Here is a 23,813-nt window from a genome sequence, read left to right as displayed (position 1 = left end):
TTCTTCTTCTTCTTCTCTACTTTACATTTCTCTTTATGCTTGCTTTCTGAGGGTGGTGGAAGTGTCAATCAGCAGACAAACAGCAGTGAGATTCGTGAATTAGGAAAAATGAGTCTAGTTTAGAAAAGCAGCGTGTGCTCATGCTGAAAATACTGAATGTCCTATAGACCATTTTGCATCTTGAGTGCTCTAACTATTTGAGAACACATTCGAATAAACATACATATTGGACATATGTGCAAAATAATGAGATTTAACAATTAAACAAGAGGACAATTACACATTTAATAATTTTTATTAATTTTTCAACATACCCAAGGTGACTGATAATTCTTCATGATCTGATTCTAAACAAGAAGAACGATTCAAATTAGAATGGCATCACAATACATAGTATGTTCATTAACATTAAATGTAATCATCATCACGTACAATGTCTGAACGTTCAGATTTCTGTCACCTTCAGAATCTGAGGTATGAATACTCAAATCTTCATCAGATGATAAGGACAGTCCGGCCAGTTCCTCGGTAACGTCTGAAAGGAGAGACATTCGATTAAATACACGGCTGCTCTTCTCTTCACCATTGGCTGCCTGTGAGGTTCTGTATCAGTTGCTAGTTCCTTAAAAACCTCTAAATGGTTTATTGTCTGAAGGAGTTTTCTCCCCGTCACATGTGCTTACTAGAGGGTTTGAGTCATGAAGCTCGGTTCATGAAGAATCGCATTTTCATATATATATAAGACATCATTATTCTTTGAAAACATATTTCCTGTTAAACTCGTTCCCAGAGACTCCCTGCAGCACAAGCCTCAGGTCATGTAAATCTTGTGGTCCATCATGTTTAATGAAGCCATTCATTGAGCTCTTGTTGATTTCCCAAAAGTTGCTTTAATAAGTCAAACACACCCCAGTTATTCCTCTTTAATAATTATTTATTACTTATCAATAATTATTTATTGATGGATGTTTTATTGCATGAATCACTACTGTCTGTGATTCCTACTCTGGTGTTCTTTGCTTTTCAGATTATATTGTGTAAAATGAGGTGTGAGATGATAAACAGATTCTGTTATTTCTTTTTTATACAGGTGATTTTTAAATTTTCACATGGATGACATACCCTGGCCATTATATTTGCAGAATTATGCCATGTTTTTGAATACAGCATAAGTGTGTTTATTTTTTTTATTTTTTTTTTATTTTTATTTTTTATAACGCAGTGTAATGAAACATGAAAATATAGCTTATATTTTTAACCCTTAAATCAAAAGGTTGAAGCATGGTCGTTTAATAATCTAATAAATATTTGTGATAAAAATATACTTTTTAAAACTTTTTTAATTCTGTGAATCAGAACTACCATGTAATTTAATTTAGCCTAATAAAAACTAATTATTATTAATAATTATTACTAGCTGCAGTGTGTGAGGTTGTTTAATTTAGACTGACCTTCACATCCTGATGCCATTATGTCCTGCAGTTCAGTGGTTTGTTTCGTCAGTCTGTCACTAGTGACTGTATGAACTGAATAACAGTAACTGAAAGTGTCTAAGTTGTTTTGCACACTAAATATCAGGAAAAGCAGCCCATTGGCTGTAAATGTAATCCCTGCATACAGCACATGCAATAGTACACTGTAAATAATAATACACTGTGTGTGTGTGTGTGTGTGTGTGTGTATGTGCATGCTTGTGTGTTATAACAAATGTGGTTTGCAAAAACACAGTTAAAGCAGCCAGAGAAAAAACTAATGTTAAAAAAGTGAAGGGGCAAGAGCTAAAGCAAACACTTGTGACTTCAAACTTTATTATTTTCACTAAAACATCAATATCTATCCTCTCAATAAAAGCTTCAGATGTATGACAGAAATAAAGTCAAACTGGTTAGTAATAAGTGTAATAATGTATGATGGCTGGAAGTTTGTTTCTGCTTGTCTCGTCTCGTCTCTTTTTCTGTTTGTGTGTTCCTCTTTTCTTCAGTGATTCTGCTTGTTAACAGCAGGTGTTCATCACTAATGCTCAACATTATCACTAATCACGAACATATTCACATAATTATCTCCCTGCAAAACTGCGTCAATGTTACTTTTTCCCTTTATAGTGTGCACACTACAGGATTTTCCTGTGGGGTTGAAAGGGTTACATGTATTTTAACAATAAAAAACTGCAAATTAAGTTTATGGCAACAAATTGTATAATAAACAGCTATATAATTTACCCTAAAATCGAGAAAAAAAACAGAAATATCCTGTAGAAACCTAGGCATCAAATTTACAAAATGGAATGAGTTAATTTCACACAGATATTAAAGTTCCTTGCATTTAGTAAAAAAAAAAAAAATAAATAAATAAATATGTGAACTCAAAAGGAGAATAAATGCTAAATAGAAGTGTTATTTTATGTGTTTTTGCACATAATGATATAGTAGAGATCTGTTAGTGTTTAATGTTCTGTTGGGATTTTAGGGGCCCTATTTTAACGCTCTGAAACACAAGTATCAATCGCGAAACGCAAGTAACTTTGTGGGCGGATCCCTGGCGGGATAAATGACTCTTGCGCCTGACGCAAATCTAAAATGGGTTGGTCTGAAGTAGCTTCATTATTCATAGGTGTGGTTTGGGTGTAACGTGAAATAAACCAATCAGAGCATCATCTCACATTCCCTTTAAGAGCAGGCGCGCTTGTTCCATGGCGGATTGCTATTATAACGGCGGATTTGCCAGGCGCGCGCCAGGAGCGGTTCACAGCCGAGGAGACCGACGTTCTCGTCAGGGTCAGAAAACACAGAGAAGTGATATTGGGGATGGAGAAACACACCCAAATTAGCTTTGGTTAAACAGGCGTATGGTAATGTGGGTAAATGTGTAAGCTAGATTTATGCCTATTTTATTTCCCTCGTGTGGTAATATTTTTCCTTGTAATAATGTATGGTTTTCTAAAAATGAGAACTGCTGCTTCTGTGTGTAGATGAGAGAAGGTATGCGTGTTGTGCACACGCTACATTGATTATGGCCAAGCATGCGCCCTTAAAATAGCATATGAATAACATGCGCAACGCGCCACTGACTTTAGACTAAGTTTTTCCTGGTCAGTGGTGGAATTGTTTTCTGAAACTGCAAAATAGCAGCAGGGAACGTTTGTGCCAGAACACCCCTCCTCTTTTCGCTGAACCGCCCCCGGGAGCGCAAGTTCATTCCCTAATTTACCGATGTGCGTCTGTGGAGGGAAAAATCAGCTATGTGTCGGGTGCAAAATAGGAATGATACATGCGTCGGTGTACAAAGTCAATTGCGCTGGGTGCAAGATAGGGCCCAAAGTGTTTCTGTTGTCTGAGTTTTGTGGGTCACCATTGTGTTGAAGAGTAGAGTCTGTGCTTCAGTCTAGGAGAAAATCTTAAATATTGATGATATGCTGCATGTTTATGGAATTACTTTTGTGCCAATAATAATGAACCTAACTTTTCAAGAAACTAATGAAAATATAAATTGAAACAGAATAAAATATCTTTGAAACTGAAAAAGAATAAATCGCAGGCAAATTTTTTGACTTCGTTTTTAATACACTGCATGTTTTGCTAACCATTTCTCATATTTCTGTCGCTGATCTGAACTTACAAATGCGCTTCCAGAGTTTTCATTTACGCTTCTGAAGTTTTCGTTCGCTGTTCTGACACTTTTCTCTTGTGGGGGCGGGGCTAGTAGCAGTGTGTTCTCATTGGCTACTGAGTTTTTGATTGACAGCTTCTTCACCTGGAAGATGTGTGGATGTGACATCCATATTTTAAGTCTGTAAATTGTTACTGTATGTGGGAGTTCAAAGCAGTTTGTATAGATTATAATACATTTCCTCTCTCATTTTCCAGGGAGTGGAGCAACTTTTCCATAAACAAAATTTTGATGCTGACACAGAGGATGGAGTGATAGTACCAGAGATCCACGGTCCCTATCAGACAATAATCTTACTTTGTTCAGACACATCACCTTTGAATGACTGGGATCTTGATCTTCAGACACCTGATTTATTTTAATTTAATATAAACTAGCAAATATTTTAATTTCCTCTAGATTAAAAAAAAAAAAAAAAAAAAAAAACAGAGTTCACAAGTACACAAGAGGTTGCACTTTATTCTTATTAGTCTATGCTGATCTTGGATTAGCATACTAACAGCATATGAATGCTAAGGGGATAGTTCACCCAAAAATAAAATCATCACTTATTTTACTCACCCTCATGCTGTCCCAGATGCATTTTACTTTCTTTCTACAGATAAACACGAATTAAGATTGTAAGGAAAGTAATCCATCTCTGCGAGTCAATCAAAAACTCAGTAGCCAATGAGAACACACTGCTACTAGCCCCGCCCCCACAAGAGAAAAGTGTCAGAACGGCGAACGAAAACTTCAGAACCATAAATGAAAACTATGGAAGCGCATTTGTAAATTCAGATCAGCGATAGAAATATGAGAAATAGTTAACAAAACATGCAGTGTATTAAAAACTTTTTCAGTTTCAAAGATATTTTATTCAGTTTCAATTTATATTTTCATTAGTTTCTTGAAAAGTTACGTTCATTATTATTGGCACAAAAGTAATTCCATACATGTTGCTTTATTTAACAATTTAACAATGTTTTACAGTGTATTTCTCAAACCACCCTGAGAATATCCAGTCTCATCTTATGTCACAATTTAAGAAGATTTCCCAGTGTTAAATTACATTATAATTTATTGTTTTTCAGAAGAAAAAAATAGTCATACAGGTTTTGAACAACATGAGGGAGTAAATGATGACATAATTTTCTTTTCTTTTTTTATCAACTAGAATAATTGCCTCCCATATATAGCAAACTATGTGACATTCACTATGTATAAATGTGTAAAACTGTCACGTGTTGTAAGGTCAGCAATGTACATTTTCAAACCAAATCTGAATTTTTTTTTTTTTTTTAGAGATTAACAGATGAATCTAGCTATTAAAAATAGGTTTGTTTATTTGGTGTGAAATGGTGAGTATTATTATGTTCTATGTATTATGTCTACTGTTTGTGATTAACAGTATTATTTTTCATTTATTATAACAAAAGGCAAATAATGCGAAAAACAGGTGTCAGTTTTACAACCTTAAAATAATAAAAAAGAATCCTCAAAAACACAGAATCACCAGCATGCAAATGTAAATGTAAACCAGCAAATGTAAATACATATTACAATGCTAAAAAAAATCTGACTATTACAGTCTAGTAGTACAAGAAAAAGAATAGTATTATTATAATAATTACTTATTTTGAAGCATTGACTGTCTATATGTGGAAGTAAATGTGTTTGTTTCAAATGAGTTTGTTCTACTCATGTCATATAGGCTACATGTTTTGTAATGATAGTCTTTTAGTTCTGTTTTTCTTAAGAGCTATATTTTCTTGCCAAAAAATTGACTCCATATCCCACTGCTACTGCTGCCAGAACTGCCAGTGCTGCTGCTGCTACTCCTGTTGCTACTCCTATTACTGCTCCCATTAATGCTGCTTCTACTGCAGGAAATTCAGTTCCCATCATACCTGTCACTAATCCTGCTACTGCACCTCCTGCTGCTCCTAATACTGCTGCTTGTACTTCAGTTAATGCAGTTTCCATCATAGATACTCCTGCTGCTGCTGCTACTACTGCTGTTAATGCTTCACCTATTACACATCCTCCCACTGCTCCCACTGCTGTTGCTAATGCAAATACTACTCCTGCTGCACGTTTCTTGAGTAGAAGAGCTTTCTGAGTCTGCTTGTAATCCTGTTCTGTGTATCTCTTGAATGCATTCTTTATCCTCAGTGACTCAATCTTTTTCAGGAGCTCAGTGACCTGAGATCGATCTTCATCTTTGTTGTTAAAAACATGAATATAATAATCTTCTTTTGGCTCATGTAACAGATCTCCGTGAGTAAAGAGCACTATTGTGTGATTTGAGAACTTTGCTCCAAAATTCTTCTGGATCCATTTCAAAACTTTACTGTTCTCCACTGTGAAAGATTCAGTCAGTTTGATCACCAGCAGAAACACATCAACACTATGAAGAGCAAGCATCTTCTCTATTTGAGTTTGAGCGTCTGTGATCTTCACTGATGTATCAGAGAGTCCTGCAGTGTCGATCACTGTGATTGTTTGTCCATCCAGCTCTGTTTGTGCTGACTCACAGGTTCTGGTCACAGACTCATTAGACAAATCTTCTTTAAATGTTTCTCTAACACCTATGATGGTGTTTCCTGAAGCGCTCTTTCCTGATCCAGTCGAGCCCAACAGCATAATACTCACAACAGAAAGTTGTTCCATGATGTTCATGATGTTCCTCTGCATCTTGTCTGTCAGTGAGGTAGATTTTGTCCTTTCTCTATATTACGAGGAAACATATTTTGTTAAATGAATTAAACCTGCTGCTTCTTTTCACATCTTAAATATATATATATATATATATATATATATATATATATATATATATATATATATATATATATACAGTATATATATATACACACACACACACACACACACACACATATATATATATATATATATATATATATATATATATATATATATATACACACTGTTAACCCTTGCTGTAAAAAAAGGCCAAATTCTGACAATATCATACCATTTTCCATTAAAACAGTAATATACCGTAGAAAACAAAAATAGCCTACAGGAATATACTGTGAATTAACAGCGCTCAAAGTCGACACTCAGAGGCTGTTTTCTTAATCACACCCTATACCCTCATTCCCTATTCCCTACATTAGTTCACTAATATAGTCCCCTTGACAGAGTGAATGAAAAGAAGAGAGTGAATTGAGAAACTGATGAACACCTGATAAGCAGAATCACTGAAGGACAGAGAAACAAGAACAGAAAAAAGAGAAACACAAAAACGTACTCGGTTACTAACGTAACCTCGGTTCTCTCTAGAAGAGGGAACGAGTACTGCGTAAGGTATCTTACGCTAGGGGAAAATCCTTTTTCCGCGAGATATTGAAGCCAAAAATTATCCTTAATTTTGAAATAATGCAAAACGCGTTGCAGCAGCATGCAGACATAGGCGAGACAGCTCGCGCGCCTATTGGCTGGTCTGCGGCAACTGCAGCAGCCTATCGAGCGAGGCCTGGCGTGACGCCAGACCCAATGAGGGTGCTTCGCGCCCGCTGCGTCACATCCCGCCGAAACGGGCGTGGTCTAGGCCTATAAATATCGCTCGCAGGCAGCTATTATCTGGTTTTTCATCATAGAAGCAACCAGAGCGTGTGCATGCACGGCAAGATACGCAGTACTCGTTCCCTCTTCTAGAGAGAACCGAGGTTACGTTAGTAACCGAGTACGTTCTCTTACGAGAGGTCTCTCGTACTGCGTAAGGTATCTTACGCTAGGGGACCCAATGCAAAACGCCGTGCGTGCAGGGATCTGACACCATAGATCCAAGGGCGAAAGCCCGGGATTCATAAAGTGCACAATCACCCATGGAGCTCACAGGAGGTCCGGGAAGAGAGAGGGGTTGAAACCGTACTCTTCCACACATAGCAGCGTCGTTTAAACGCTAATACATCACACAGACAGGGCGGGGTATGGCCTGAGCTGGTGGAAAAATGGGTCTTACACATTCTGCCCACACACATTTAGTGCTACCACTTTACGCTGTCGATCAATGAGCTGCGCTCAGCAGACACAGCATTCTGGGCTGATAGTATCAGGACAGACAATACTGGTAACTAGATCGACAGCAGCCTGGCCTGCAGGGCGGGAACCTCTAGGTTATAGAACCTTATAAATGTAGACGGGGAGGCCCAGCCCGCCGCCGTACAAATATCTTGCAAGGCAATCCCACTCGACCAAGCCCACGAGGAGGCCATGCCTCTTGTGGAGTGCGCTCTGACACCCAAAGGGCACTGCTCGCCCTTGGAAGTGTATGCTAGCGCAATAGCATCAACTATCCATCTGGATAGGCTCTGTTTCGACGCGGCTAGTCCCTTAGAACGCCCGCTGAACGAAACGAAGAGCTGCTCTGTCTGTCTAAAAGCAGACGAGCGAGACACATAAGCTCGCAGCGCCCTGACTGGGCAAAGGATGTTCACGTCTCTTTCCTCATCAGGGACCGGTAGGGCAGACAGGGAAATAACCTGCGCCCTAAACGGTGTGTTGAGAGATTTTGGAACATAACCATGCTTAGGTTTGAGTATAACCCTCAAGTCATTCGGCCCAAACTCCATGCACGTCGTGCTCACTGAGAGCGCGTGTAAGTCCCCTATGCGCTTCACCGAAGCGAGAGCCAGCAGAAACACGGTCTTAAAAGACAGGTGTTTCAGATCAATCGTCTGCAATGGCTCGAATGGGCCACCTTTCATGGCTTCCAGAACCGTAGAAAGGTCCCATATAGGGACTGAGGGAGGTCTGGGAGGATTCAGTCTCTTAGCTCCTCTGAGGAAGCGAATAACTAAATCGTTCCTTCCTATTGACTGACCAATTGTTGTTCTAGAGAACGCTGCTATAGCCGCCATGTAGACTTTGAGCGTGGAAGGGGTTCTACCTTTTTCCAACAGCTCTTGTAGGAAGGAAAGCACCTCCGTCACTCCACAAGCTGTGGGTGACACGTCACAACACTGACTATTTTGATGCGTAGAGGCGTCTAGTAGACGGAGCTCTAGCCTGTGTGATCGTGTTCATCACTCCCTTAGGGAGCTCAGCATGTACCCGTTGATGGCCCAGACATGAAGAGACCACAGTTCCGGGTGAGGATGCCATATCGAGCCGTAAGCCTGGGAGAGGAGGTCTCTCCTCACTGGCACTGGCCACGGGACAGTGCTCACTAGCTGCATCACAGAGTGGCGCTACGAGCAGTACTGGACATCCTTCTTCCCTTATCCGCTCTACCACCTGAGGCAGGAGAGAGACGGGGGGAAAAGCATAGAGCGGGCGGCGGGGCCACACATGTGCCAGCGCGTCCCTGCTCTTGGAGAAAAACTCTGGGCAGCGAGCGTTTTCTTGAGAGGCAAATAGGTCTATTTCCGCTCTGCCAAATTTCCTCCACAGCAGCTGGACTGTCTGTGGGTGTAGAGACCATTCGCCTGCCGGAACATTGTTCCTGGACAGTCTGTCTGGTCCTATGTTCAGGAGCCCCGGCACATGCGCTGCTTTCAGCGAGCGCAGATTGTACTGAGCCCACACCAGGAGGCGTTTCACTAGCCTGTACAGGTTTCTGGACCTGAGGCCGCCCTGGCGATTTATGTAGGACACCACTGACATGTTGTCCGACCGGACCAGAACGTGGTGTCCCTTTATTTGGGGACGAAAGCGCGTCAACGCGTTGTCCACTGCCAACATTTCGAGGCAGTTTATGTGCAGGAGCTTCTTGCGTTCTGACCACTGGCCAAAGAACGGTCTGCCCTCGAGCAGCGCTCCCCATCCCGAGGTGGATGCGTCCGTAGACACCACCCTCACCCTCGAGGAAGTCCCCAGGCTTACACCTGACCGGTACCATCCGTCCACTTTCCAAGGTTTCAGAGCCACAACGCACCTCTGATTGACCTTGAGATGAAGCGAACCAGACTTCCACGCTCGGCGTGGGACTCGCGCTTTCAGCCAGAACTGCAGTGGGCGCATGCGGAGCAAACCCAGCTGGAGCACTAAGGATGCTGAGGCCATGAGACCCAGCATTTTCTGAAATTTCTTGAGCGGGACAGAAGCGCCGCAGTGGAAAAAGTGCATTGCGACGTTGTCGTCGCGCTCGTGACATTTGAGGGAGGGGGCGCGCTGATAACAGCGGGCAGATTGCCCGCGCTCGACTCCCTTACGGTGGTCAACCGAGAGGGGGAGGGCTGGGTGAGTCCCGTAGGAACTGTCATGTCTGTGTGTAGATGTGGGCGCGGGACGGCGGGCACATTCATTACACTGAAAGCATTTTTCGCTTGAGTGAAGCGAATGCCTGTTGGTTTCGTTTTTACAGAAACCGTGAGACATGCACAACGTGGTATATGTGGGCACTGGGTAGTGGGCACATTCACAACATTTGAAGCGCAATCGATCTGGGTCGATTTTATGTGCGCGAGACCTGTGTGACAGGCTGTACTTTTGTGTAGTGATGGGCACTGGACAGTGGGCATGTTTTCTACACATAAAACACCATCGGCCGTGGCCGGGACACCAGAAAATACACTCTCTTGGGGATTTATCTGGGTAGCCGTAAAAACAGCTTTTGTGTGCAGGCAAGCGGGCGACAGAACCGGCTTGTTGACTGCATAATACACTGGAACAGTCACATTTTCTGGAACTGGACGAGCGAATAGTTTTGGTGGAAGTCCGGCCGCAGCGGGACTTGAACACCGTCGTTTTCCTATGCGTGCTAGGACGACTTCGGGGCCTCGGGCTTTACCACAATCCTGGGCCGTGGGCCGCGCATGGTGGGGCGGCGGCCGGATGAGCGGGAGCGCGGTCTCGCGCTTCGGGCCTGGCGGCGCTGCGGAGCAGCGGCAGTGGGCGGCGGCTGGGGCTGAGAGCTCTGCGCAGATGGTTTCGCACGGCCTGCAGCAGAACTGGAGCGCTTCGGTAGGAAGTGCTTCATAGCCTGAGATGCTTTCTGTACCTCGGCGAATCTCTCAGCGAAGTCCTTCACGGAGGATCCGAAGAGACCGGCGGGAGAAAGCCGGGCGTCGAGGAAGGCGGCACGCTCTGAATCGGCCATGTCCGAGAGCGTCAGCCAGAGGTGTCTCTCAGTAACAGTGAGAGAAGCCATCGTACGCCCAATAGCCTGAGCCGCGGACTTAGTGGCACGGAGAGCGAGGTCCGTGGCGCTCCTTAAGTCCGGCACACAGATCGCTTCAGGTCCCTTCTCGTCCAGCCTTCGGAGGAGATCGGCCTGGAAGATCTGAAGTGTGGCCATGGTGTGCAGCGCAGACGCAGCCTGCCCGGCGGCGGAGAAAGCGCGGCGGAGCAGACTTGACGTTGTGCGGCAAGCTTTAGAGGGTAGGGCCAGGTTAGCGCGCCGTCCAGCGGAGGGCGGGCATAAGTGGGCCGCAATCGCCTCTTCGACTGGCGGCAGCGAATAAAATCCTCTGTTTTTGGCATCGTCAACTGCAGAGAATGCCAGAGAAACAGAAGGACGCATTCTAGCTGAATGGGGAGCGTTCCAGGACTTAGCGACTTCTTCGTGTAACTCAGGAAGAAAAGGCGCTGGTCTGGACGCAGGCGAAGCGCGATCCCCAGGCAGGAAACAGCCATCCAGCCGGTTGCGAGCGGGTTGCTCGGGCGAAGACCACTCGAGGCCGAGGCTCGCCGCGGCCTGTGCGAGTATTCGCATGAGTTCCATCTCAATGGACGCTCTCTTGCTTGACGAAGTGCGGGCAGGGGGCGCGAGGTCCTCAGAGCTCGCCCAATCCTCACTGCCTGACGCCAGGATAGAACAGGAATCCTCCTCTCCCAGCAGGGCTTCCTCCTCAGCGATGTCAACGGAAGCGGCGGCGGACGGCGCTTTTTACGGCGCGATGCCGCGGTGAGCGGGGGAGCAGTCTCGGCGAAAGAGGCCAGGCGAGTCCGCAGAGTCGCCATGGGCAGTAGCTCGCAGTGAGGGCAGCCGCCTTCAGCGAGCGCGAGAGCTGCATGATCCTCACCCAGGCAGGAAACGCAGATGACATGGCGGTCCCCGTCGCTGAGTGTGGCTCTGCACGAGCCGCAGGAAGGCATCTTTAAAAAGACGCAGTGGCGATTTGTTTAAGACTGCAAGGGAAGCTCAGCTTCCCCTATAATGTCAAACAATGAATGGTCAAATTATGTACTATTGTATTAACATTTTATTGACTAAAATGCGTTAGAAAACGTTTGTCTCAAAGACGAGTTCATTCAGAATCAGCTACATACAGCAGGTCGGCTGACTCGATTTCCTTCTCATACATTCCCCTAGCGACACAGACAGTGCATTTCCCTGTTGAAGCCCAGCTTCCATTGACTTCAATGGGGCTTCTTCGAACAGTTTTTTTCAGTGCTTCGAAACTAGACGGTCATTGGATAAATGCTGCGATTATGTCCCGCCCATGGAAGCTCAGCTTCTCTGGGGGTGAACGGGGAGTGGGCTGGCCTTGGCTCCGGGCTTCCGCGTGGTGATTGGAGGGTCTGTCGAAAGGCTGTGTCTCCTTTTGATTGACAGCGATTTCATACAATAAAAAGTCGCTGCCGCTGAAGCTATTCGAGCATAGTCCCATCGCGGATTTTTCAAAGACAAACTGCTGCAACCTATTTCTTGGTATTTGCTTGTCGAAATTGCTAGCCAATTTTTTAATAAATTTCACAGACATGTTTGTTGGCTCGTATGCAATCATGTACCACACTCTAGCAACCGAGTGGCGAGTTTTGCCACTGCAAGCACCACTTCACATTTTCTTCAGGAAATGTACATTCTAGTATATTTTTATAATACATTTCATACAATTATACATTTATACCTTTATTATATTATTACTTAGGCCTATGATATTTTTTATATTATTATTAGATGTAATAATTCAAAAATAATTATTAAAATAATTAAAAAAATATCTTATTATTATAGTAGCATTATTATTAAACTTTATTATATTATTATTTATACTTTTATTATATTATTACATTCATTTTTCACAGAGCATTTTTTCGAAAAGGAGCGTAGAATTTACGTATAAATAAATGAATAATTTTTATGATGTAGGCCGAAAATGAGCTTCCCCTCTTTGAAAGACCAGCAGCCGCCACTGAAAAGACGCAAGCTCTTTTAGAATGTGTGTCGCGTTGGCAACACACACACACAAATAACACAGAGAATGAAAGGATATGGGCGCCGGAAAGCGCAGCAGGAATGCAAGGAAGGTGGCGCGGCCAGCGACTTCAGTGACTCGTCCCGCTGAAGATGCTCTCTCTCGACGGCGCGGCTTCTCTCCAGCTCCAGCGATGCGTGTGCTTCGCTTGAAGGATGAAAAATCAGATAATAGCTGCCTGCGAGCGATATTTATAGGCCTAGACCACGCCCGTTTCGGCGGGATGTGACGCAGCGGGCGCAAAGCACCCTCATTGGGTCTGGCGTCACGCCAGGCCTCGCTCGATAGGCTGCTGCAGTTGCCGCAGACCAGCCAATAGGCGCGCGAGCTGTCTCGCCTATGTCTGTATGCTGCTGCAACGCGTTTTGCATTATTTCAAAATTAAGGATAATTTTTGGCTTCAATATCTTGCGGAAAAAGGATTTTCCCCTAGCGTAAGATACCTTACGCAGTACGAGAGACCTCTCGTAAGAGAACTACAATTGACTTCCAGGAACACTGAGTGTGAAACCAGTTTAACATTATTTCTTTCATACATGTACAAAAGTTCTTGTTGAGAATTAACAGAGATATAGTTAATAATAAAGTTTGTTGTCACCATAATGGAGATCAGTATTTGCTTTAGTTGGTCTCTTGTCCCTTGACTACTTACCATTCATCTCTCTCTGACTGCTGTAACAGTGAGTTTATAAAACATTCTGCTTGTTAACATCAGGTGTCTTCAATAATGGCCAATCATCACTCAATCAATCACTAAATGATCTCATTAACTTTAACACTCTTGAGTCTGGAGCCAAAAAAACTCCCAGGAGAGTTCATTTAACACTGGAGTTTTTGCTGTGTGAGTTCATGGGTGGAATAAACATATGGCAGGACTTTTACTTCCTGCCCCTTGGACTTTCCACCTCTGTTAATAAGGCTGCCAAGACTGAAGATTTTCTAGTCGACTAGTAGTCATTCATTTAAGCAATTAGCCGACTAATCGCATGTTAATATTAATTTAATTAGGCTGCTTAAATATATACTGGGTGCATGGAGGATATTTTGCACTCAAGCACACAGATAAAGCTTGCCAAAAAGAAATGCACATTTCATACGGATTCAAAACAGACAGCAGACAAATGGCTAGTAGTGACATCAGTGGCAATCCACCTGTCACTCAAGTGGCCACGCCCTTAATTATGCAGAACTTTAAGGCTTAATATAATTTAAATGGATGAGATAAAAAAATTCACCCCCCTCACAGTTGTCATGAAGGGCTATACCAGAACAACTTTTAGTAGCAGATATAAAAAATGCTTTATGTGCAATTCACATGTTTTTTTTTTTTAGTGTTGATTATTATATCTAAAAATAAATAGCAGCTGAATTCAATAATTCAAGCTCTGTTGTTAATATTATAGTAATGTTTAATTAAGGGGTCCCTATAGTTTTTTTTTTTTTTTTTAATAATATAATTTATTTGAACACATGTACACATTTGTTACACACAGTTTATAAAAAAAAATAAAAATAAAAAAATAAGCATTTTTTTCTAGCATTATGTCATTTTTGAGCTCCTAACGCCTTCACTAACCCACTTCTCAACAATACAGGCAGATCTAAATACAGCATTTCATAAGATTATTTTACTGTGGCAATTTTTCATGATGTGATGTTAATCTCATTTAAATAACTTCCAGTGCTAGTTTTGACAGTGTGTGTGTTTAGGTACACTTGGTATGACGTGCGTATAGGCATTTAATCGATCCGATCACCAACACAACACCAATGTCAACAAACTAAACACAACTGAACAAATTATAAAAGTGTCATATTAAACTATGACCATTATGAACACTAATACATGACTGGAGACCCTATAGATTTAACATCTACTCACCTGTGTGAAGAATCCATTTGAGCTCCACCAAGGTTCACTTCACTTCCTGATGTTAAGCAGCCCAGCCGGCATTACAATGTTGATTCACCAGTGAAAATACCAATCTATATAACTTCCTGGTCATGTGACCTGATGATGTCACACCACCTGTAATTTATTCAGTAACCCTTGTAACACATACACAACTTGGATTTTGAAAATGTTATTTCGTCTATTTTTAACAAGGGGGTAATCTTTCAGAAAAAACTGAAGCTTCCCCGGGCGCCGCCATTGATTAGCAGACCCCCACCTGCTGTTAGCATCCCATTGACTCCCATTTATTTTGGCGTCACAGCGAATAACTTTACATCTGAGGCGTTTAAAGACTTTATTATTCCATTATTTATTTCTAAAGAAACACGAAAATGTATAAAAGGCTCCATTACCTTGTATCTTACATTATGGCCCGTAGAAACAGTTTTTGTAAAAATAGGCTAACAATTGTGTCATTACCACGCGACTCTCTGTCGCACAGTAGAGAGATTACCATATGGACGGGAGGAGACGCTCACGGGCAATCGGGGGGACGTGGAGGCAAAATGACAAAATAATTAATCAGAATACTTAGCAAAAGTTTCTCCTGCTCCTAGCTCATGGACACCTCCTACTCACACTCTCCATCTCTGCAAGTTTCGGAAGGGAATGATTCAGATTTCTCTTGGCACAGCTACTACCCATATAGCAACATTGTGTCGGCCCAGATCCGGCCCACATCTGGCACACGTGAAAAGATGATCTGGCCCACATGCAGCGTGGAATGACGGCCCTTGGGTGGCCCACTCCTGTTTGCCAGATCTGGGCCACAAGCAGGCCATAGCAATGCCACATCTCAGTCAAGAGCAAAGAAATAAACCAGAGCTGGACCTTATCTGAGCCACAGAATCTGTGTATATTAAATATGAAGTCATCTAAGCCTTAATAAGCCTGTTAACAAGCAGAATCACTGAAGGAAAGAAGAGAACAGAAAAAGAGACGAGCAGAAACACAAGAACTACAACTGACTTCAGACACAGTCTTAGATGAAATCAACTGAAGAGAAAAGAAGACATTAAATCTGTGAAGATCTCAGCAGAGGAGGATTAAACAACTCCACAAACAGCATTACCAGCTTCACTTATTACTAACCAGACTGACTTTATTTCTGTCAGACGTCTACAAAAGGTTTTATTGAGAATTATAGTATTTGACTGTATTTTAACTTTTTTTTTTTTATTATTATTAATTAGGTTAAGATGTTTGATATGTTATTGAAAATAAGTTTAGTTTGATGTCACCAGTATTGTGATTAGTGTTTGCGGTTTAAATTGGCTTTTCAACATTAGCTTTTCTCTTGCTGTTTTTATTTTATTTTATTTTTTATGTGAGATATCTCATGTCAATCACTTCACAAACATGTTGAGCTGCAACACAAAAATGCTGAAAATGAGACCTCACTGGATTCTTCTTCAGTTTGTTTCTGTGCTCCACCCTCCAGCACATGTTAAACCTGCTCAAATACATCTGAGGTGTTATTCAGGAAACTTGGCAATCAAGTTGTCATCAATCTTTTCATTTAATAAAAAAATTATATTTTCATTAGTTTCTTGAAAAGCTTCGTAATTTATTATTGGCACAAAAGTAATTCCATACATGTTGCTTTATTTAACAATTTAACAATGTTTTACAGTGTATTTCTTAACCACCCTGAGAATATCCAGTCTCATCTTATGTCACAGTTTAAGAAGATTTCCCCTGTGTTAAATTACATTATATAAAAGCAGATTGAACATTCGGAAATGCCTTTTGTTTCTCATAAGAAAATAAAGTCATACAGGTTTTGAACAACATGAGGGAGTAAACGATGACATCATTTTCATTTTTTATCAACTAGGCCATTACTTATTATAATCATTTCCTCCCATATATAGCAAACTATGTGACATTCACTATGTATAAATGTGTAAAACTGTCACGTGCCTTGTAAGTTCAGCGATGTACATTTGCAAACCAAATCAGATTTTTTTTATTTTATTTTAGAGATTAACAGAATAATCGAGCTATTAAAAATAGGTTTGTTTATTTGGTGTGAAACGGTGAGTATTATTATGTTTTATGTTTGTCCATGTTAAATTGTGCCTCACATTCACAAGCTGATAGCCTGATTATAACCAGTGTCAGTCCTGTCTGAAACTAGCAAACAGTGCTACTGTTCATTTAATAAAAAATACATAAATATTAAAAAATGTATTTAACTTTGTGATTAACAGTTTTGTTTTTCATTTATTATAACAAAAGGCAAATAATGTGAAAAACTACATTTTAAAAATAAAATAAGGACAACAAAAGGAAACAGGTGTCAGGTTTACAACCTTAAAATAATAAAAAATCCTCAACAACACAATCACCATGCAGCATGTAAATGTAAACCAGCAAATGTAAATACATATTACAACGGTCATATGACTATTACAGTCTAGTAGTACAAGAAAAAAATAGTATTATTATAATTACTTATTTTGAAGCATTGACTGCCTATATGTGGAAGTAAATGTGTTTGTTTCAAATGAGTTTGTTCTACTCATGTTATATAGGCTACATGTTCCCAGCTAGCAGGGAACGTTCTCGGAACGAGAGTTAGTTGGCTAACATTCCCTAAAAGTTTTGTTAATGTTTAAAAAAAAGAAATAAATAAAATTAATGTAATATTCAAAGAATGTTTTGAGGATGTTTTCTCATTCCAAATAATGTTTCTATAAGGTTAAATGTAAACTAAGATATAACGTTTTAACTGTAACATTTTGAGGATGTTTTCAGAGAATGTTATCATACACAGCAAAAACTAAAGTGTTAAAATATGAGTGTTAAATGAACACTGAAGAGTGTTAAAATGAATGAGATAATTAAGTGATTAATTGTGTGATGATTGAGCATTATTGAAGACACCTGATGTTAAAGGGGTCAAATAATGGTACATGCACTTTTACAAGTTGATTGTACTGAAATGTGTGTTGGCAGTGCCTGTACACAACCATCATAAAATGATAAAAATCCATCCAGTGTTTTTTTTTAAACCTCCTTATATGTTTGACCCTCTCTGAAATCAAGCCGTTCGATTTTGTGACGTCACACGGTCGGACGCCCCTCCCACGATTGTGATTGACAGCACTGCGTTTCAACACAGACCCGCCCTCGCTCGTGAGCGAGCTGTCTGTCATCATAGTGCATTGATATGCTGGAGGAGAATGGCGTCTAAGCGATTGTTCTTGGGTGTAGCCTAATAAGGAACACAGCAGTCATTTTGATGTTTTTGATGGAATATTCCCAAATCATTGACACGGGGTTCCCTCGTGGGGATTCCCCACGATCAACAAGTCATTTCACACCAGGCTGTGTTACAAACGAGGGCCAGTAAAGCTGGTTTTGCTAAGAAGCTGTTCCTGAAAATAGGATCCGTACCAACTATTTGTGTTCCTGCTGAACCTCCAGAAGAACTGAAGTGAGTGTAACGTTTTATTAACCTTTATATTAATATTTATATTAATCTTTGCATATCGCTTGCTGCACGCTTCACGATGAATGTGGCTGTTTACGTATGAAACGAATTTCCCCATTGTGGGATTAATAAAGGTTTCTAATTCTAATTCTAATACACTCAGGGTACATTGCGCCATGTTTTCTATTTACGACGTTCTCAATATCATTCATAATCCCATGTTTATAATGAACAATGCGTTATTGTGTTATTGTGTTAGAAACGGTGTGCGCACAGAACAGAGGGCGGGGTGAGCAAAGCTCATTATCATTTAAAGACACAGGCACTCAAACGGCGTGCTGAAAACAGAGCTGTTTTTGACCAGGTAAAATGAGTGTTTTCTTACAATACTAATGAGAATTTTTAATTAAAGTATATTACAGACTTTTAATTTAGACCCTAAAGAATCATATTAGCTTGTACAAAAATGGCATTATATGACCCCTTTAACAAGCAGAATCACTGAAGGAGAAAATCTATTTTTTTTAAGTTAAGTTACCATTATGGTGATTAGTGTTTGCTTTAGTTGGGCTCTTGACCCTTAATCTAATAACTTTAGATTTTGTCTGACTGTTGTAACTAAATTATAACTGACAGATGAACAAAGATAAAAGGTGATCAGGTGGTGTTGGTTATGTTTTGATGTAATCATCATTTGACCTGAAACACTAAACTCATTCACACTCAGTCATTTAGCAGATGCTTTTATCCAAAGCGACTTACAACAGGGGACTAAAGTTTAGAGAGTTCGGTTTGCCTTGTTGATTGCAGCAGCCTGGTAGTTTTATAGATATATATATGATTTGTAGCATTTTCTATAGAATCCAAAATGTTTCTTAAAAGTTCAGTTCAAAAGAATTTAATTAGACACACAGACATCAAGATTCAGCCTGTTAATCTCAACAATGGTGACAATTATAAAGCATGTTGCAGTGCATTCTGGGTGCCACCAATCAAAACTCATTCATGGCTCCCATCATGCATTGTTGTATGAATAAATTATGATCTGAATGGTCTTAGTAATTTCCTTTTCCTAATTAAAAATTTCGTTTGTCACCATTGTTGAGAATCATACACTCAATCTTGATGTATGTTTGTGGCTAACAATTTTTTTAAATTATTTTATCAAAACAACTTCTAATAATAAAGAATAAAGAAATTCTTTGGAATAAATAGAAAATTCTGGATCTTATGTTGTAGAATCACTTGATGATGTAATCAACAATATACATTTAAAGCTACACTGTGTAGGATTTACTCCCATCTAGCGGTGAAATTGTATATGACTACCAACTGAATATTACTTTCTAGCTCCTCCCATTCCAAAGGCGTTTGAACTCCTACGGTGGCCGTATTATTTCAAATCTGCCGGCAGTCGCAAGTAATCTCCCTCTCACATTCGTCACGGTGCCACTGCGTGTAGAAACGCGAAAGGCGAAGCTTGTATGTCCCTCTTTGGCTAATGTAGTTTCAAGATGGAGGGGCAACATGGCGACCGGCATTCGCACCCCTCACCCGTATGTACTTTCAATGGCAGATTACAAATTTACGAGAATACTTTATTACTTGAAAGAAGTAAATATACATTAATGAGCACATATATTTTTGAAAGAACTAAGTGTTTTTTGCTAAGAATCAACTAAAAAAGTTACACAGTGTAGCTTTAAGTCAGAGATTAGGCTTTTAATGAGTTTTGTGATTTAGGTCAAATGATGATTATATCAAAACATAATCAACAATGTCAGGTCATCTTTTCTCTTTGTTCATCTGAGAGTTATAACTCTGATAGAACAGCCAGACAAAATGTAAAGTAAAAAATGTAATGGTCAAGAGCCCAACTCAAGCAAACACTGATCACCATAACGGTGCTTTAAAATAGTGATTTTCTCCTTCGGTGATTTTGCTTGTTAACATCAGGTCTTCAATAATGGTCACTCATTACACAATTAATCACTTAATTATCTCATTAACTTTTTATCACTGGAGTTTTTGCTGTGTATCTTTTAGAAGAACATTCTGGGAACCAAAATAAAACTACCCGCTGAAAACATTATTAGAACTTCATGGTAATGTTCTTAGCTGGGTTTTGTAATGATACAGTTTTTTAGTTATGTTTTTCTTAAGAGCTATATTTTCTTGCCAAAAAATAGACTCCAGATCCCACTGCTACTGCTGCCAGAACTGCCAGTGCTGCCGTTACTCCTCCTGCTGCTGCTCCTATTATTGCTCCTATTACTGCTCCTTGTACTGCAGTGAATTCACTTCCCATCACAGATGCCGTTACTCCTGTTGCTGCACCTCCTGCTGCTCCTGTTACTGCTGCTTGTACTTCAGTGAATGCAGTTTCCACTATAGATACTCCTGCTGCTGCTGCTACTGCTGTTACTACTTCACCTACTACATATCCTCCCACTGCTCCCACTGCTATTGCTAATGCATATACTACTCCTGCTGCACGTTTCTTGAGTAGAAGAGCTTTCTGAGTCTGCTTGTAATCCTGTTCTGTGTATCTCCTGTATGCATTCTTTCTCCTCAGTGACTCAATCTTTTTCAGGAGCTCAGTGACCTGAGATCGATCTTCATCTTTGTTGTTAAAAACATGAAAACCATCATTTTCTATTTGACCGTGTAACTGATCTCCGTGAGTAAAGAGCACTATTAAGTGATTTAATAATGTTTCTCCAAAATTATCCTGGATCCATTTCAGAACTTTATGGTACTCCACTGTGAAAGGCTCTCCCAGTCCAGTCACCAGCAGAAACACATCAACACTATGAAGAGTAAGCGTCTTCTCTATTTGAGTTTGAGCGTCTGTGATCTTCACTGATGTATCAGAGAATCCTACAGTGTCGATCACTGTGATTGTTTGTCCATCCAGCTCTGTTTGTGCTGATTGACAGGTTCTGGTCACAGCCTCAGGAGACAAATCTTCTTTAAATGTTTCTCTAACACCTATGATGGTGTTTCCTGAAGCGCTCTTTCCTGATCCAGTCGAGCCCAACAGCATAATATTCCCAACAGAAGGTTCTTCCATGATGTTCCTCTGTCAGTGGAGTAGATTTTTTCCTCTCTCTATATTACAAGGAAACATATTTTGTTAATTAAATTAATTAAACCTGCTGCCTTTTACACAGCATATATATATATATATATATATATATATATATATATATATATATATATATAGTGGTGTAACAGTACATGCAGAGGCGAAACTACATTAAGGTCGGGCCCCAGGCACAATTAATTAACCCTCTGGGGTCTAAGGTGTTTTTGGGGTCCTTGAGATGTTCTGACATGCCCTGACATTTGTGATTTTTTTCAGTTGCTTATGAACATATTAATGGCAAAAAAAACAACACTCTATTTAGCACAAACAGGGCTACCATATGTGAGCAACAAGAATGTACATGTTTGCATTTTTGAGAGAATAATGTTTATGCGTGGTTATTGAAAAAACTAAAAACTAAAGTTTCTGAAATAAGGCCACAAAACACATACTAAATATGTGTCAATAAGACTTTTGACTAATGGATGTCGTTGCCTAGTGTTTTTTCTTCAAAATGATGTGAAAATCATCCTGCCTAATCATTCACATAACACAATACATTGATTTAAATTTTGCAAAACACTTTCTGTTTGGAAAGGCAATATGCGGAGTGGGCGTCAACGATCCAATAACACCATCATGCATATTTAGTGGTTCGCACCTGAGGAGACAATGGGGCCCGCATACTTAATGAGCCATTCATTCAGGTGTGTCACTGAGCCACAAGAAAGAATGCAAGAGCAACAGTTGGAAGCATCTCAATTTTTTTTTTTTTTTTTTTTTTTTTTTTTTTCACAAATTGTGCTTGCAAATTGGCCTATAATATCCAAGGAAAACATGTCTAGTAATTGTGCAGTTAATTCTCATACTGTATTTTCAGTTTTGGAATATTTATTCTCTCCCCAAATTTGTCACTAATAAAACACAATACAAATTATTTATAAATTATTATTTTTACCTTTTAATAGTTTGTTTACATCTACCTTGTAAATATATTTTTTTATTAAAAAGGTTACAATTACAACAACAATTCAAGTGTAATCTTTCTTTATAAAAACTAAAGTATACATTTTATCATACATATTTCAAAGTTAAGGATTTGATTGATTATTTCTATATCATGAAATGTAGGTTTAAGAGTTTTTCAGGCGAAAATGTAGTTGTTTAAAGCTCAAATCTGTGGTTTATTTATAAAGATTTATGAAAATTTTATCCAGGTTGTGAGATCCAGACGATCAGCGGACGCTCAATGCTTATGTACCCCGCCTGGAACAGCCTTTCCTTGGCTAGTCATTCTGGTGTTTGCCGCTGACTCTGGCGCTCAACGCTTATGTACCCTGCCTGGAACAGCCTTTCCTTGGCTAGTCGTTCTGGTGTTTGCCGCTGACTCTGGCGTCAGCGGCACACATGAGATACGAATTATACATGAGATACAAATTATATCTCATGTTTAACCACTACAGAGACGCCAGAGTCAGCGGACGCTCAACGCTTATGTACCCCGCCTGGAACAGCCTTTCCTGGGCTAGTCGTTCTGGTGTTTGCCGCTGACTCTGGCGTCTCTGTAGTGGTTAAACATGAGATATAATTCAACTTGTGTATATCTAACGGGCGATCTTTGGTCTCGTGAATCTATAATTTGTTCCCTGGCCAATCGTTTTGGCTGAGGGGAAGTTTCATAACTTTATAAGCTATTTAACTTTATCGTTAGACTAGAGCAGTGGTTCCCAAAGTGGGTGCAGCGGCACCCTGGGGTGCCGTGACAACTGGCTAGGGGTGCCGCAGAATCTCAGCTTTATTTTCCAATTTAAACAGCCTAAAATAACTATCGTACCATATAATAACCTTTTACAGCCAAGGTTATAATCGTTAACGAAAACGAACGAAAAAACAAAAACTAGGTGGGAAAAAACGCTATTTAAAACACGCAGCGTATTCGTTCAGCTGCATTTCCTTTCCCTGCTCTCCCTCCGTCTCTCTGTCACTCATGTGTCTCTCACATGCGCGCGCGCACACACACACACACATACACAGCCCCTCCCCTCCGTGCACACCGCGTCTCCATGAGAACGAGTGTTCGTTCGACGTTGAAAGCAAGTTCGCGGAAGGTTGGTGTCTCTATCTCGTGAACACCTTTACACAATCACACATTAAAAAGTGGTATAAAAATATTTTAAATTCTGAATATAATTTTGTCAGTGTGTTATTGTCGACCCGAGAAGCGATTGCGCCTTCTTTAGAAAGTTAACTAGTCGCAAGTTTGAGGAAAAATGCACTTTTTGGTTGTGGTTGTCGATGTCAAAACACTATATAAGCTGTGATTCAAATATTAAATAATGTTATGTCATTATGTCTTTTTGAATCTTGCCCCTGACAAATAACCCAAATTACAAAAAAAAAGAAAGACTAAAACTAACACTAAAACTAATAAAAACTAAACGAAAACTAAGCATTTTCAAAAAATAACAAATAAACTAAACTAGCAAACCCACTTTAAAAACTAATTAAAACTAAACTGAA

At 40.3% G+C, this 23,813-nt stretch overlaps 1 protein-coding gene across 1 annotated transcript; it reads right to left on the bottom strand.

Annotated features, from left to right (window-relative positions):
- Positions 1-4,505: 4,505 nt before the first annotated feature.
- LOC307154590 (GTPase IMAP family member 6-like) lies at positions 4,506-14,714 on the bottom strand. The gene is made up of 2 exons (XM_079864587.1): positions 14,695-14,714; positions 4,506-6,376 (listed from the first exon to the last, which is right to left on the bottom strand). Exons 1-2 carry the CDS (start codon positions 14,709-14,711, stop codon positions 5,401-5,403), a joined length of 993 nt encoding a protein of 330 aa, XP_079720713.1. The 5' UTR covers positions 14,712-14,714; the 3' UTR covers positions 4,506-5,400.
- Between the last annotated feature and the right edge of the window lie 9,099 nt (positions 14,715-23,813).

Source organism: Squalius cephalus (assembly GCF_949319135.1).
Source record: "Squalius cephalus genome assembly, chromosome: 2".
In the NCBI taxonomy this organism is placed as follows: Eukaryota; Metazoa; Chordata; class Actinopteri; order Cypriniformes; family Leuciscidae; genus Squalius; species Squalius cephalus.
Note: the sequence above shows the minus strand (reverse complement) of the source record. Positions and strands in the feature narration are given on the sequence as shown.